Genomic DNA, 17776 nt, shown 5'->3' with positions numbered 1-17776 from the left:
GGGGGGGGGGGATTAACCATGAGAAGCTGCCAGGACAGGGACCTTTTGGACTTACACACACACACACACACACACACACACAGGCCAGGAAATGGATTAGTGACTGAGGTTGTTTGGAATAAATGGTGATTCACTGTGTCTGTTCAGAGAGTTTTATGTGTATGTGTACGTGTGTGTGTGTGTGTCACTGTCTCATTAGTGAGAGCAGTCAAGCCAGCTCCGTTGAAGCGAGGCCGCTACAGACCTTGTTAGGGCTCCTTTCCTCTAACCTGATATACATACTCACATATACACACGTGTCCATGTACCCCCTCACATAGACATGATGACACACACAAATGCTGTAAGTTGAGTAATACTTGACTCTCAGATTTAATAAGCCATATTTACTGGGTTTTAGGCCCTGTGTGTGTGTGTGTGTGTGTGTGTGTGTGTGTGCGCTCTTCTTTGTGAACAGAAAGGCGGATGATGAAACTAAGCTGAAAATCTAGTGAAGACTGAGCAACCGGGGCAGTGAGACGAAAGCAAATGAGATAGATGGTGTATTTCCTGTTAGCACGGTGTGGCTTCCAGCTTTTAGCTCAGTATTGACTTTTTGATTGCAAACTATTATGTGGTTGATAACAAAGCTTGAGTTGCACCAGTGTCACATTTGTACATGCATACCAACTAAATGAAAAACTAGTGATATTTGGCTGGAGTTGGTTCCAGCCCAATTTCTGTCTGACTTACTGTACACCCAGCAAAGCAATAGTGAAAAGGATTCAGAGAGATGTGTTTTCCCAGATAAACTTCCATTCCAATTTAGTTTGTAACTTTTATTGTAAGTCTGGAAATTCTCTTTTGTTTAGGCCTACTCAGGGTCATGCATTTAGTGTTACCTTAAGTTGTTAAACCTTCTACAAAACTCTTTGGAAGTATTAATCTCTGTGTAGTGCAGAAATTGCAGTTAGGCAGCTGGCCACACACTACTATAGTAGGTATCATAACTTTTCAAAAAGCTAATAATTTCCATCACCTGCTATTACTGTCAGAGGTGCGTGTGGTGAAGCAGGTTGGAGGACCCAAATGCGGGACACACGGCTGGCAGGTTCAGTCCTGGAGATTTATTAAACCAACAAACAAAAGGCGAGTACACTTAATGGCAGAGTGGCTGATTAACAGAGTCCAAAAACAAGGTGATCCAAACAGAAATCCAAAGAAACAGGGTGACAAGACGAGCAGGGCAGGGCAGGGCAGGGCAGGGCAGGCTAAATACGACAACATGCGACAGAGCATATGCACGCAACAATGACCAGACAAAGACTGAGGGAAACAAGCAAGGATATATACACAGGGGTAACGAGCTGGGAGGAGGTACACAGGTGAGGGACATGAGACTAACGAGACACAGGCGGGCAGAGAGAGAACAGGGAAAAACAGAGAGACTGGCATGTAGAGTGATAACTGGGGGAACAGACATGACACAGGTTACTGAACACCAGACGATAGACAAGACAGAACCCCAATACCCAACAGACCAAAATAACAGATAATCACCTGACCAAACTCAAGAGTGCAAAACATGGCATGGCTGACGGCTGCTGAGTGTGACAATTACGATCTATTTTGACAATCTTACTAGAAAGATTTAATGCTGCTGTATGCATATTCCGCAACATATTTCTATACTGTCTTTGAGGAAGCTCCATTTTAAGTGACATTTTCTGAAATTTTAAAGGGTTGCTCCTTGTACCAATTACGTTGTGACTTGATATTTCAGTCTGTGGCTCATAATAACCTGTCTGTTAAAGTGTGGAAGGTGGTCAAAACAGACAGACACAAAGCAGTAAATTAAATCGGCTAAATGACAGCTATAGCCCTCAGGAGTAGATTTAGCCATTAAACACTGTTGGATAGATTTGCGGTGAGAAAGTTGGGATAAGATTCTGACAATGTAGGTAAATCAATAGCATGGTGTGGCACCCTTATCCCTTATCAGCTGTAGGTGTATGAAACACAGTATGGCGGCAGTCAGAACCCACTGAGCATTCAAATATTTTGATTTCAATAAAAAGCTTGTTGTGTTCTTTGTAATTGATGTTTGTGAGAGCAGGGGGTTGTATTAACCAGCTAATTCTTTTCTGTGTGACTGTGAGGCATGAGGCTGGAGACAAACAAGCACACGCACACGCACGCACGCACACACACACACACACACACACACACACACACACACACACACACACACACACACACACACACACACATATACTGACTGGTAGCAGTAACTAGTCCAGATGGTAGGACAGCAGAGGGTATTAGTGGATGATGTGAGTGAGGCGGTGGGTGGGTGGGCGGCTGAGGGGTAAGGGTGGCAGCGGGGGCGTGAGGGTTAAATCTCTCTGATTGGAATGCACAGCTGCACCAGCGCTCACATATACACAAACACACGCACATTGTTACACAGCTGAGTATGCGAGGACTGCACAGAAGTTTCTGGAAGTGTAGCGAGACTTCACAGAGCTGCATGACTCAGCTGTGGAAGTCTGCTTCCTCCTGTCTGTCTGCTCATCCTTTTATTTATCTCTGTGTCACATCCATCTCTTTTCCCTCTCCATCTCTGTTCTACCGCCTCACCTTTATTAGCACGTCTCTCTTCAGTTCGCGATCTCTCTCTCTCTTATTTACTGTCTTTGTATCACTTTATGTCTGTCTCTCTGCAGGAGCCCAGAATGTGACAGACTCATCTCACAACAGTTTCAGACACACTCAATGGAGTGGAAAGTCAAAACACATGGTAAGTGGTAGACGAAGAAGTGAAGGAAGGAACCCACCTGAAACATGTTACCTGCACATGTTCACTTGTTGTTTGATAGTGTTTACTCTCCACTTTGAGTGAGTAAATGTCCTGCAATTATTTTGTTTGCCTCATAATAATCACGGACAGGAAGACAAAGTTTGCCAATGTTAATGTTTACCATTACATCGCAGATTAGCGACGTACATGAGCAGCACAGCAACACTTAGACTACAAAGGCAATCCAATCCAATAATACTACCTTGTAAAGCATGTAATGTTACATTTTTGTTGACATAAGAGGTGTTGAATTAGTTCTGTGTTAATGTATGAGTCTGTACGGAGGTGAATGTTCAAGGGCGGATATTTCATGTCACTGTTGGTGGGGATAAAAAAAACAGACAGCAAACCTCTGTGAGGCATACTGTTTCAAAACTTTGAAACACATTGGCTCATAGTAGAGGACAAGAGCTGTTAACCGTTTGTGTGCCGAATACACTGATTAGATGCTGACGGACAGTGAACGGTGGTTATATTTAATTGTTTTGATCAAAATTATTGCTAGGGACAATTCAGTAGTTGCTGGATATCGGTAGTGACATGGCTCTACTAAATTCTACGCCCTTGTGAATGTTACCCTAGCACAAGCACTCTCAAATTATACAACGAAAACAGGGAGACCAACCAACCAACAACCCAGTTTAGTTTTGTTTTCCTTCACATGTGACTCAGATCTGATCTCCACCAAGCAGTGTGGAAAAATGCTATATGGAGTTACATTTTCAGATCTGGATTTTTATGGATAATTGGTTCAAAATGGTTCTTAAGGCAGGACACCTACATGTGATTTACTTTTATTTACTCAAATTACATAGCATTTAGAACATATGGCATTGTCTTGACAAGTCAAAGATTGTCCTTAAACAGCTGTCACGGAACTGACACGTTTGTAAGCATGGCTGAAACACTATTAGCTCTGCTAGACAAAACAATGGGGGAAAAGTAGAGGTCTTCACGGGTCCACTGGGTTTGTACTAACCAAGGGCTTAATGTAGGACACGAATTGAGCCAGGTCCAAGTTATTTCACCTAGCTGGGTTCAGGTTGTGTCCCGTTCTATTGCAGAGGGTCTCATTTGTGTGTGTGTGTGTGTGTGTGTGTGTGTGTGTATAAGTATATAAATTATGTGATGTTCATTAATTTGATGACACTGTGAAGATGCGCGCAGATATTCCTAACACAGCTCAGTATTTTGCAGTAAAAAGTATTAAGATGGTTGTTGCTTTACATTGCATTGTGTATGGATGTGTTAACATAATGTCACACAGAAGGCTGCCAGACACTGTCATACAACACCAAATTATAATCCAGATGTTACCGTCATTACTGCTGCTATGGCACATCATTCTTTCTCCCTCTCCCTGTGTTCGTGTGGTCAGTACTCTCTCTCTCTACCTGTCTCTCCCACCATCTCACTTTCTCTTTGTATACCTTCATTGCTCTCTATTCACGCTCACCCCTGTTTTGGCCTCAGCCTCACTGTCTCTCGCTGAGCTGGTTTGAAGTCTAGCAGTAGGGGTGTATGTGGGGGAGGATGCCATGCAACCTGCGGGTCTTTGTATTGAAAATGAGTTTCATATTTTTCAAGAGACCAGCAGGCAGTCAGTGGCTGTGTGTGTATATTCCTTTTTATTTTCAATAGATGAAAGCAGAGTGCAGACATTACAGAATCACACCACAAAAGACAAGGACATGCCTACATGACATTCATCACATTCTTACCCATTCAAATGCCTGGACGCAGCAAAGATAATTTAAATCCTTCTTGAGTAAAGAAGTTGTAAGCTAGTAAAATAATGCTTAAGCAGCAGTTTACTGTTGTCACCAGTCGAGGTCAAGGTAGTTTCAACTTCTTTATATACTAAAAGGTAGTTTCATCAGTGGTTCCCACCTTAGAGGTTGGGCTCCTTTTTAAGGGTCACAAGGATATTATGGGGTAGGAACATAAATCTGTATGCCATCTTTGCTTTTTTGTGAAATATTGGATACATTTACCTTTTTGAGCCTCAGACTATTATTTAAATGAAGCCATCTGTGAAGTTTGGAGGGGAAATGGGCCAGAAAGGTTGGAAGTCACTGGTTTAAACTTTAACAGTTTATGGTCATTTTAATGTTATCATATGTTTTTGTGCAACATCTTAATCTGAAATGTAGCTAGTAACTATAGCTGTTAAATAAATGCAGTGTAGTAAAAAGTACAGTATTTTCCTTTGATGGGATGTACTGAAATATAAAGTAACATAAAAAGGAAAACCTCCAAAAAATGTCCTTACCCTTAGCAAAACTTGTATAATTCTGGGCAGACAGTAGATCACAAAAACACCTTTGAAGATACAACTCTGTGCTGGGTAAAAATAATGCTTTGATTTTCCCCTGATGTTAGTGGAGGCAACGCTGTGCGACCGAATCGCAGAGCATCAGAGAGAGTGCTTTGGTCACAAACTGGGCTTGCATGTTCACTGCTTCTGATTTTTAAAGACCTAGTGTGTGTGGTTCTGTTTTCTAAATCTCAATCGTTGTGAAATAGCAAGCCTGATTCCCACAGTATAAACACCTTTGCCCAGTCATCGTTGAACAGTTGTCTGGTCAGCCTGGACTGACCACAGTGATCAAATCAGTTTCGCTTGTTTGTAAACTGCTGATTTTAGACTTCAGGTCCCATGTGGCCACCAATTATTTCTGTGATTTATAATTCTAGATGCTAATCTAAATTTTATTTCAAATTTCAAGTGGTGCTATAAACCTACAAAACTACTAGCAAGTCAGCTGCACACTGCAAGTCATAAAACTGACCCTTTATCTGTGGCTGGTCTGTATTTGGTCCCGATCTTACCAGCAATTAACAAAAGCTAAATTTTAGTGAAATAAATTTTTTTCTGCGGAATGGACACGATTATCTGAGTTGCTCACAAAGGCAAAATAAATCTGCGTAAATATTTTGTGAGGTCAACTTTGGGGAATATTAGCTGTAGCGCCCAATATGTTACGCATATCACCCTGCAGCAGGTGCTGGAAATTGGGGAGATGATGGGGAAGAGTTTCCAGGGTACCTGCAAATCAGCACAGAGTAGATTTGGACATGATAGGTGTACCATTCATTTTTACTGTGACACTTGGAGCGGTGTTACGGCTTGCTAAAGTTGCCCTTCAGGTAGTCGTCATATCGCCAAGCTTCCAGCACCATCTGGAAGCAGGAACAAAGTCTCTACAGTCATCCGGAGATGGACTGAACGTAACTTAGGGTGGGCCCAAACACACACACACATAATTACATACTAGTGAATGCAGATGAGCCATAGAGGATTTGGATACACAGGCTGTACGCAGATCTAACGCCGTTATGCCTCTGTCTCTCGCACACACACAGGTGTCTTTCACATGTCAACATGTATGACTGAGCTGCGTGGCTGGGTGCACTGTGTAGCTTGACAGATTTTCCTTCCAAAGCCTGTGATGCTACGCCATACTGGTGTGTGAGTGTGTGTGCGAGAGTATGTAAAGCAGCCTGCTGGTGTTTGTGTGCGATTATGTAACTGTTTGCTCTGTTCCTGTTGTGTTTATGAATGCACAAATACTTTTTCCTCTCCCATACCCTAATTAGAATGATTACTTTGGCATGCAGCTAGAAAGAGGGATGGAAAAAAAACAAATAAAGTCTCTTTCATCCTTTCCTCTTTCACTTGACTTTTTCCAAGCTTGATTTCAATAATACATCAAGAATATGCATTTTTCAGTGGCTTTGTGCAATGCACTCGTGACACACGCTCGCGTCTACACATGTACAGTACAGGACTGCCCATGCTCCTGCAGGGGAAGCCCTCTGAAAGAAGACATGCAGGGTCTCCCCCTCCTCACTTACGTCAGCAGGCCTTAATGAGACTCCAGCCTGCAGAGACAAGGGGAGAGAAGGTGGTGAGGCAGATACATCGAACTAAGATCAAGGGCAAGGTGAGATAGAGCGGAAAGGAACCAAGATGATGCTGGAATCTTTAAGAACCAGTCCTCGACTTTGTTGTTTTTATTCATACTTGGGACACTTCTTTGTTGTGTTTCTGCCCTGCACATCTCAAGAGATCACGAGTCAGTCAAAAAGTGCATGCAGGACATAAACATGGTTCTCCTTACTCCTTTCTGTGGGTTCAGTTGTGTTTGCTCAAGATGCTCATAATACCATTAACCAAATATGAATCACCCCCCCCCCCCCCCCCCCCCCCCCATCCACATAGTGTGCTATATTTAAGAAAAAGCTGATTTCATTTACTTCTCATTCTGCAAAATTGAATCTTTCTGTCTGTATCTGATGGGATGCCTGGCTTATATAGAATTTGAAATGAAAACCCATCACTTTGTGTGTGTGTGTGTGTGTGTCCAGCGGCTTTCCTCTTTCCTCCACTGCTGTGCCTAGTAGGATCAAGTGATGGTCGCTGATGAGAAGGAGATGAGAAAAGCAGGAAGAAAAGGCTGGATGATGAAAGCGGGGGAGTCGGAGTGGAGAGGAGGATGGGGGATGATGGGATGGGGGGCGTGAGTGGTGGGGGAAAGGCAGGGAATGGAAGGCAGAGAGTGTGGACTGACAGAGGACTATTGGTTATCTGTGGAAAGTACACATGTTTATTGATTTAGACTGGTGTCAATATGTATAATGGACTTGTACAAATTAAGTAAAAACACTGCGTGAAGAGTTTTATTCCCTAAAGATATCACACAGTCTGTTATTTGTCCCCTTGTGGAATTTGTGACTAAATGTATTGTGCACGTGTTGGAATCAGGAGTAGATTCGCAAGCTCAGGAGTGATTTTTATGTGCAACAAAAGAGAAGCAAGGTAATCAATCAATCAATAACCCTATTTGTCGCCAGTGGGGAAATTGGTTATGCTTTTGCTAACGTTGAGCTCCAGTTTCACAGCAGGCTGAATGTGCAGCTGAGGGCTGGTGTAGAGACAAGAATTTAGGAAGAGATGCCTGGAGCAAATTCAAACCAGGCTTCCAGGCTTTATACACACAGCTGAGAGCGGTGTGAAACTAGAGCCAACATAGCAAAAAGCCTCATGGGAGACATTTTGGGGCCAAGCCTACGGTAATGAGGTATATGAGCTCCAACTCTGTACATGATAGGAAGGCAGGAGGTGGGGCGGGGGGGCAGACAGGTGGGAGAGAAAGACAGGTGTCAGAGGGGTGTGTGTGTGCGGCGGAGCTCGATCTGTCGGCATGCTGCTCGCTTTTGCTCACAGCTGAGAATGAATGGACAAACGCGCCCACTTAGGAGCTTTTAACTTGTGTAATTACTTCAGCAACTCTGATGCATATTAGTCTACTTAAGATAATGTAATGTCCCATTCCACAGTCAGATAATGTGAAAGTGTGATTCAGCGCGGCTTTGGGGCCCCCCCACCCCTTAGGCAGCCATCACTTGAGTAATGCTACGTGACCATGAAGATGCATAATACCCTCCCTTCTACCAACTCCAGATTAAACTCACTTCACCATTTGTAATAAAACCTGTGACCGTCTCCATTGTTCCCCTGAGTTTCTCCACTTCAAACAACTCCTTAATTGGCTTTCGGGGACACGGCTCCACTGCCAAGGGTCTTGAAGGAGAACATCAACCTTTTGGCAAATTATTATTTCCATCAGCTTAGCCTTGTGCGACGGAAAGATTGGCAGCAGACTCACGTCCATGGGCCCAGTATTTATTCAGTTTGCTCTAGTGTAGCTGATGCTTTGGAGTGATCTGCAGGATTGCTCCAGGGCAATGCTGTTCAATAAAAGACTGAATTACTGGCTGTGTGGTTACAACAAATCTTATTGTAACATGCTGCATTAATCAAAGGGCACAGCTGCCACAATGGTTGGTTGAGACTAGACTTTATGCATTTTCTAACCCGGCAGAGAGTCTGTCACTCTAAAGAGCTTTGTAAAATAACTGCTTTTGTTATGTGGGCTTTTAATGAAGTGAGGGTTTTCAGTCATTTGGTGTCTTGGCAAAGTGTTTAAGGCTGGCATTTTTTAAATGAGGGAAGATGGATTTGCAGCATCCAGGCATGACGGGAGGCCTGAAGTCTCATATCTGGTGTGATTAAACTAACGTTGCTACTTTGGCTTTGTTTTTTAGCTGTGACAATCAAGTAGTTTCCCTCTGTATGTAAACACACAAAGATTAAATGGTTATGTCAGGTTCTTGGGACATTGCTGAACTTCTCTAAAAACTGCCTCTGTCCTTAACTCTGACTAACCAGTGTATTTATGTATTACCACTTTTTCAAACGAGTAACTAGGTTTATATGGCATTTCTTCTGTGCAGTGACTCCCATTGCTCCCTAGTTTCCAGTGGGAACAAAAGCTGCACTGATAGTTTTATTGGTTTTCCTGTGTTAGTATGGAGAGCCAGAGCGAGCAATCCACCAGGAACACATGGGTGACTTTTCTGACCTTGTCTCCATTCCCTAATCTCCCACTAACTTGGTGTGTCTGAATGACATGCAAATTTTGCTTTGACCACGTCTGACTGATCGGATGCTCATCCTATCAGCTGTCAGGTCTAAATGAACCCTGAGGGATTTGATTCCAGAAGGGAGCTTTTGAATCCCTTTCATTCTCTCCATCCCTATGTCAATTACTGCCAAGCTTCTGGCAGGTTCTTCTTATGCTTGTCAGCAGAGTTGCTCGGGATCCAAATGTACAGCACTAAGCTCTTCTCCTGTATAAACCTCGTTCCAACGGTCTCTCTCACTCTGTCATTTTCTGCCTCCCCTCCTTCCATCTCTCACTTTATCACATCAAAACACTTTTTGTTAAATATATAGTGTATGTATTTGTGATCGATCACCCAGGCAGGATGGGACTTTAAATTGATTGTCAAATCAAATTGCCTATAAAGAAGTCGACATGGCACAGAAGCAGCAGTTGCCAGATTTAATACAGGTACTGTTCCATAACAAATATGCTGAACATACGATGAACAATATTGTTGATTATGAGTAAATGTATAAACCATTTTAAAAGGACAACTTGTCAGTTTCCCATTACTCAAGCTTAACATGTTAACTGTAACATGAAGGAGAATTTATACATTTTCCCTGGGTGCATTTTGTTTTGGATGTTGTAAACTAATATAGTATTTAAGATTAATAGAACATTCCACATTAATGGCATAGCTGTTATCTTTTAAACAGGTTTAAAAAATAGAATGGGAAAGCTACGCACACAAAACTGGACTTCCTAAAGAAGGACATGTTGCTGAGTTAAAACAAATTCTTTGTAGTTTTGAGTGCATTGTTTGATTGTTTTTTAAATATCAAAATAAAATGGTTGGTGTTCAACACAGAAAGATTATCTGTCCTAAGATAGCTCCCCATTCAAGTTTCTCACTGGGCACGTATGCCAAAATTTGCTGGTGTTTGGGCCTCTTCTGTTCTTTTCTGGCTGACCCAGGTGACTTCCTGCTGACCCCCCGCACACAGGAATTTGCATAAACTGACCGGATCGGATGAGCTTCCGGGTTGTCATAAGCTTCAAAACTGGTCCAGATTGGAGTCCACTGCTACTAGACTAGATTCAAACTAACCCAAATCTGGTAAAATGAAATGATCTGGATTCGCAAAGTATCTCATCTGGCCCCAATCCTGCACAGGTTGGTTACTCTATGACTAGTGATTTTATGGCCTAAACAGATATTAAAAAACACAGCTTATATTACCAAACTCCAACCACCTCAGCTCTGCAACCTGCCGGTCTTTGTTTTGAAAATGAGTTTCATATTTTTCAAGAGGTCAAAAAAAATAATTTAATAGTATGACTCTTTGATACTTTTTATTTTTATTGGATTAATAATATAATAAGTAATTTGAAATGCATTTGACCCCAGAAAAAATGTCATCTTCATTAGTGTGTGTGCATATAGTCAAAGAGTCTTTTGGGGCCAGTGGGTGTCAAGTGTCCTGCAATTACAATGGTGGCCACTGTTCAAAATCGCCTTGCAGCCAATCTTGCACACATCGTTTTTTCGTTTTTGCCCAGTCTGGAGCACACCTCAAGGTGTAGTCAAAATCTCAAGCCCATCTATTCAGCCCAACAGATATCAACTAACCTTAGGGGATATAGCCTATTTATATTAATATCTGTTTTATAAAAACATAGGAAATATTGACACAATTAGCCTCCATTACCTTTGTATAGCCACTCTATTGTTCCTATTCAAAATCATTGTATGTGGCTGCACAATAATAATAATAATAATAATAATAGGCTAATGATTATCATAGTAATGGTTCCTGTGGCTTATATATGCTAATATATGATTAATACCGTTTCCATTATCTACAGCTGCATATTGAAGAAACATCTTGGCTGTTTGTGGCGTTTTCGAGCGCGTGTGTGTCCCCCACTGTCCGCTACGCCCCTATAGCCGGGCATCACGTCACGTGTCAGGGCTCCCGGGTCCTGGGCCAAGTTATTCCGCGTCAGCTCATCCACGGAGCTTCAGCTCAGCGACTTCACACGGTACGACCCTCCCGCGCGCATCTCCGCTCCACGCTGCGTAACCAACACCTCAGCGAGGATGGACGGATGGATGGATGCACGGATTTGGATAGATGTTCCCGTTTAACCGAACGCGCACATGAAGACCTCTTCAAGTGATTCTTTGATTACTTCCAGTGTTTTATTTTTTTTGTAACGGTTCTCGGATTACCTTTGGTCTGTGAAAATCAAAAGAAGTAAGGAGATTTTTTTGAGGGAAGAGAAGAGAGGAAGGGGAGACAAGGAAAGCTCCGGATTGCTGAGAAAGGCTGGGTGTGCTAGAAACACGGAAAGTCACGGATCATGCTTATGGGAACTTCCGATTCCGTCTCTATAAGGTATTTTAAAATAATAAAGTTATTCTGTTTGCCTGTAATGTTTTAATATATATCGAGTCCAAGATTGAGTGCACTTTTAAATGACGAAAAAACATAAACACAGGTGATGGGCGCTCCATTCCTTCAGGCAGTTTTTAATTCCTTTCTCACCGTTTGAAATGTTAGTAGCCTACTTTTCAGCAGCTGTTCTGATGAGAGCATGTTTAACATGTATCCCTCTGTGACATACAGCTGCCTTGAACCTCGAGATGCGCTTTTCTCATATTACGGCAAATGAGGGAAACAAAGACCATTAAAAAAAAGCCCTTGGAAGAGAAAAGTCTGTTAGCGGGATTATAATGCCTAATGTTTTGCTCTCGATGCTATTCTACTTATTACAATAATCAGGATTAGTGTGGCATGTATTGTGTTTTTTTTTCTTTTTGCGCATTCCCTGCCCACCATTGCGTGGTGTCCGCTAAAAACCTCTAGTAGACCAGAGACAGAGCAGTCCATCTGTTCAATCACATAGCAACAGGAAGAGCAGGAGACAGAGTTTTTTTGAAAATAGCCTCACTATTCCCATAATATCACAATATAATTCTGTGGCACTCATATATTACCTTATTGTAATACATGTTTGTGTTGCTAACTATATATAGTCACTGAAACACAGCAAATAGGGCCTAGTTGTCTGTCTGTGGAGCTCAATAGTGAGTTTACTGTATTAATTCGTCTCTTATATTCACACAATATTTATTTGGTGTTCCAACAAAGATCTTTGGTTTCTTGTCATTATTTTATGTTCTATCATAGGGATAGTTCATTTTTAAGTGGAGAGAAAGAGACACAGACTGAGGAAGTGGTTGAACTGACAAAGAGCTTTGTAAAATTCATACTCACGGAAAGCCTCAAGCGCTGCCAGGTTAGTAAACCAATATTGAAAATCTGTGTCTAGATTGATTGGAAGCAAGCACTTTTGCTGCTGAAGGACTGGAGGAAGAAACGGCCTGAGTGTTTATTTGGCTCATTGTGTGATTTGTCTTTCACCCGCTTCCTTTTCTGTCACTGTTTTTCTGCATCTTTGCAAATGTTCTTCCCTCTACCTCCACCACGGCCTCTCTCATCACACTGCTGTCCATCTTTGCACCTGTCTCACTTTACCCTTTCTCTAACCTCTCTCCGTCTGACCTCCCTTCAGAGTGGCTCTGCCTGATGCTCTATCATGACTGATGGCGAGGGGAGAGCACGCTTTCAGTACGCTGAGTGCCCGGAGGGGCAGGAGCAGGAGGAAGTGCAGGAAGAGGTGAGGCTTGCTATACCGACGCCCTACAGGAAGGACACCCCAGGCCATGATGTTGACCCTGGAGGAGGCCATGACGAGGAGGAAGAGGAGGAGGTGGAGAGGGAGGGGAGGAGCAGTAGTGGACGGCGCGAAGGAGGAGAATGGAGTTCTGAAGTTCAGGAGCATGAAGACCAGGAACCGGAGCTGGATGTGGAAGTTGGTCCAGCATTGGGAGTTCGTATCACAGCTCCGATTCGCGATCCAGACTGCGTCTCTGAGGAGGAGGAGCAGCAGCCGTACCCGGCCCTGGCCCCGCTGGCCTTCTTCTGCTTAAAGCAAACAACAAGGCCTCGCAACTGGTGTCTTCGCGTCGTCTGTAACCCATATCCTTTCATATGCTGGAAGCCTAACCCTGTTGGACGCCCGGTAAGCACTGCATAACTTACGCGTATCCCTTGAGTTTAAGGTATGCGATTGTTATGTTTTTAAGCCAAACACATGCCAGATAATGATGATGTAGTCAGCTGTTGCAGCTTTCTGAAAAATGTATGCTAGCCATGTAAATGAAGCAACCTGCTTGTTCCTGCGAGACTAAACAAGCATCAGTTGCAGGCTCCATGCTGGTCAAGTTTGACAGGTCATTTGTCCAACCACTGGGGTTAAACATCCTAAGGAGGCCACTGTTTGGACATATGAGATGTGGCTGTACATGTGGGAATAACTGGTCTTGTTGCAGTTGTCTTGAGCGCTTCTTCATTAGGAAAATAGAGAGGTAGAGACCTGGATGGTCTCTATCTTGTGTACTGGTCTGTCCTTTTCTGTGTGGCAAAAAGATCAGTATATGTCACCAAATCCAGTGAGTAGGGTCGTTCACTTGATCAGGCCAAACCACACTGGTGCGGTGGGTATAAAGAAGCAGTATGTCCTTTATTGGGTCCACTAACAGAGCTTTTAGGCTGACAAAAGTATATTCAGATACACATTAAAGCAGCTTAGCTTTATTTGTGGAAAATTTACCACTGCTGTGTTTTTAGACTTTTTTCAACACCTCCAGCCAAGGTATAAGCTTCCCAAGGGTCCATTGGCTGTAGGTGTAGGTGTATAAATACTTGTACAGCACATGTTTGCTTTGAGGACTCATCATCATTAATGTAAGAGAACAAAGTGCAAAGTGAGAGACCAACTCTTTCTCCATTTTGACGTGTCTACAGACAAACATTCCCAAAACAGGGAATCATGCTCTTTTCTGGTCATGTTTGGTAACATCTTTACACTGATTATGTATGCATTTCAGTTCTTAGATTTTTCTTAGCATTATTTCTGGGTTAACTTTCATCGTTGTTTTGGTGTACTTTACCTGTGTGTAGATTTAAAGTGCTGGGTAGCATTCACTCGTTGTTTTTGGATCAAATTTAAATATATTTCAGAGTTTCTTGCCCCGTATGCTTGAAGATCATTAGATGATGGCTTTTAAATGTACAGTAATACTATCTTTGAGCTGACAGTATCCCTCTGCTCACGTTTTCTGGCAGCCATTTTGTGCTAAAAATCCTTCATTTTAATTTAATGCAGGGATGCCAAATAGTCCAAGTAAAATCAGCAATCCTGTCTGGATAATTTTCATCTGTGGGATGTTGTAACACAGGCGAGCACTGACAGAAAAGAACATGATGTGCATCCATATCCAAGCACTATGAAAAGAATTTGAAGATGAACCGCTGCAATAATTTTTCAGTCCCAATGTGGTGAAGTGGGTGGTGTACAACAAAATAAGGATCTGAGTCATATTTATTTGCTAAGTACATTCCCGTGTACCTGGAATCTAATCTGCAGGGGACTGAGAGTATAAAAATGCAAACTAAAATAGTCTTCTCGTGTGTAGTGACTGCTGTAGACTCTGGCTGGCTGCATCCACAGATGATTTTGTAACAGTACTGCATGATGTTTTGGTATCTTGTGTGGTTGTGTGTTTGCACAGTAGTGGCAGCCTGGAGGTGGAAGTGGATCTTTAGGAGGTGAATCTTGACAAGGCGTTTTAAATTGGAGAGGATATTGATACTGGAGACAGGTAGATCATATTTGTTTTATGAGTATGTAGATGCCAAGCTGCATGTAAATCTGTATTTACCTCTCCTTCCTTTCAAACGATTGTCAGCTATAGGAAGGGGAGCTGATGATTCATACCCCATTCAGACCTACACATTGACACGGGTTAAACCCACTTTGATGTCAGAATACATCAATGCCTGCCAGCCAAATCTCCTTCATGACCCTCCTCGTGACAAGAGTTGAATTTGAATCTGATGGAAATTTATTTAAAACAGTGTGACCTGACACAGGACTGGCGAAGTTTGGGTAGATTTCAGAATACGTTACATTAATACATACATTTCTCATTGTTAGTGGTCGTTAGGAGAATGGTAGGACATGGAAGTTTGCTTCCGACATAAAAGGGGTACTCCAGTAATTTAGCTGCATCCACTAAATTAGTAAATAAATAAATAGCCGGACTCCTTTTGGATTTCTGACGCTTATATCAACATCAATCTTTAGGAGTTAAAAGTATATCAGCAAATCATTTTACATTACACATTCACATTACATAAACAATCAATTTTGACATGGGTTCCTGACATTTATATTTTATTTTTAAGAACTGTGACTAAGTTAAATACCAAGAGGGACAGTTAAAAAATGAACTTGTCGTTGCTCTCTTGTGGACAATCTATGTGATGGTGACACTGGTTTTGTGTTTCTGTACTGCAATTTCTTGTTACTTACCAGCCAACATATACACAGATACTGATGACTGACAAATGCAACTCCATAGCATCTTACATTAGAGCTTTCCTGTCTGTTTACTGCCCTCGTCTTTCAAACTCCATGCCCCCCCCAGATTATAATGCAGTTTTTTCTGTCAAATACTTGATATCTGTACCTCAAGGACACAGATGACCACAGATGATATTATACTTCTGTTTTTACAGGCTGATGAGGAGTCATATTGGTTTCTTTTTAACGAAAAGCCTACTAGTTCCAGAGACCGTCTTAAAACTGGTAGAACTGGATGCAAACTGCCATGTCAACCATCATCTACTCCATCAAGTGTCCCTGAGCAATACAAACTGTCTCTACCATCTCCAAGGTTTCATGTTTTCAAAATGGAATAGAATAGAATTTACCTTTGGGGATTAATACAGTTTTATATCCGTACTGCTCAGGGTAGGCAATAAAGAGCCTAGCCATGGAAATGATCGTCATGCTATGCCCTCTCACAGAACAGCGTACTCTGTGAAATTGAAGTATTGCACAATTCTGCTAGGCTGGTTGTTTGGAAAATAATTTAAAGAGGATGGAATTGGCAGATCTCTGCCGGCATTGGAAATAATACAAATGCACATCTTGTTGGCTGTTTTTAAATGAATACAGCATAAAATGGCAGGGATTCTGGCCAAGTCCTATTTCCTTTTACACTGACAGTGTATTTAGATATTTCAAAGTTGGTGCACACAATACTTGAATGTGTTTTCACATGTTTTATTTTAGTTGAGGTATTGTTCCACAGCACAAAGTGTGGATTAAACCCTGGTACATTACACATGTATGCATGTCAGTCCGATGAGAAAATGAAAAGGAAAGTAGGGATTTTATTTAAAATCAGAGCAAATTAGAGCAAGCAGATGAGGACAGGAGAGGAGTAAAGTCTAAAAATGATCCAACCTTTTCCAGTTGGACTTAAACAGATAAGACATTTGGCTTGGCAGCCTGCTGTCTGACAGATGTTAATGTTGCATTTCATTATGTCTGTTTTGTTCACGGCACTGTAGCAGGAACGTTACTGCAGTTGGTGCTGATGTAGTGTACTACTTTGAAGTAGATGCTCCTATGGTCAGCACATGTGCTTTTTCCTGATCATATTTCTGATTTCTAGCTGAGTGCTGATGGTATAAGGTGTGTTAATGTTAGACGACCACAAGGACAATTTGAACTAAGATACATGGCTGTGACTAAGGCTGTAAACACTGGCTCCTGCTTGGCATTGCAATATAACTGCATGTTTAAGACTGTAACCAGGTTATGTCATAAAAGCTGATCTCTCTGGACAGCTCTCGGTGTTTTATTCCTCAGTGTCTGCAAATGTGTGGTTATGTGTGCAGGACCCACTGTGTAATCATTGCAGAGTTGGTGGTCCACAGTGGGCTATGTAAATATTATTCGCAGCATAAATACTCTGCCACTCAACCACACAAATGCATGCAGTTAAAGTGTGAATCTGGAGGGGAGAGACAAAGAGATAAATAAAGTTAAATGGTTGCTTACTTGTTTTATATTCCTTGAAGCACTTATCTTTTTTTACAGCCTTACATTTTTTCAACTTACATGTCGGAGATTAGACAAACTGATTCCTCACAGTCCTGCTCCATGCTGCAAAAAAAATCAAATCTGTATTTAGGAAGATACTTTTCGCATATAACAGGTCAGCAGTTGTGCACAATTACCAGATTAGCATTTCAGCACAACAACAATTCTAATTTATGATGTTTATAATACCTCCCGTGACACTGTCACAAGACTGAATGTTTGTGAGTCACTGGTTAGATGGTGTGATAACAAGCTGATTCAGGCTGATTAGATCAGATTCGGGGGCCAGACGAGGTTGATCCATTACAGATGAGTGGATTCATCATGCTATCTGTCTCCATTAGTCATTCTATACTCTAAACATGAAAGGACCTCTTGCACTTCCTTCATAAATGAATACAGATGAGGTCGCTCAGAGACACACACACACACACACACACACACACACACACACACA

General features: G+C 42.0%; 1 protein-coding gene across 3 annotated transcripts in view; it reads left to right on the top strand.

The window, feature by feature from the left end:
• The first annotated feature begins 2742 nt into the window (after positions 1 to 2742).
• Positions 2743 to 17776, top strand: part of cacna1ha (calcium channel, voltage-dependent, T type, alpha 1H subunit a) — a 140014-nt gene continuing 124980 nt past the window's right edge. For 2 of the 3 annotated variants that reach the window (XM_046074661.1, XM_046074646.1), the window contains exons 1-2: positions 11362 to 11693; positions 12874 to 13340. In XM_046074661.1, the coding sequence (XP_045930617.1) occupies positions 12898 to 13340 (443 nt within the window). In that variant the 5' untranslated portion in view covers positions 11362 to 11693; positions 12874 to 12897. Of the gene's footprint in view, positions 2780 to 11361; positions 11694 to 12873; positions 13341 to 17776 lie in introns of those variants that run through there. The other variant, XM_046074653.1, reaches the window with a different exon arrangement.

This window comes from Micropterus dolomieu, linkage group LG02 (genome assembly GCF_021292245.1).
Source record: "Micropterus dolomieu isolate WLL.071019.BEF.003 ecotype Adirondacks linkage group LG02, ASM2129224v1, whole genome shotgun sequence".
NCBI lineage: Eukaryota > Metazoa > Chordata > Actinopteri > Centrarchiformes > Centrarchidae > Micropterus > Micropterus dolomieu.
The sequence above is the reverse complement of the archived record's forward strand: the minus strand, read 5'-3'. Positions and strand labels throughout refer to the sequence as shown.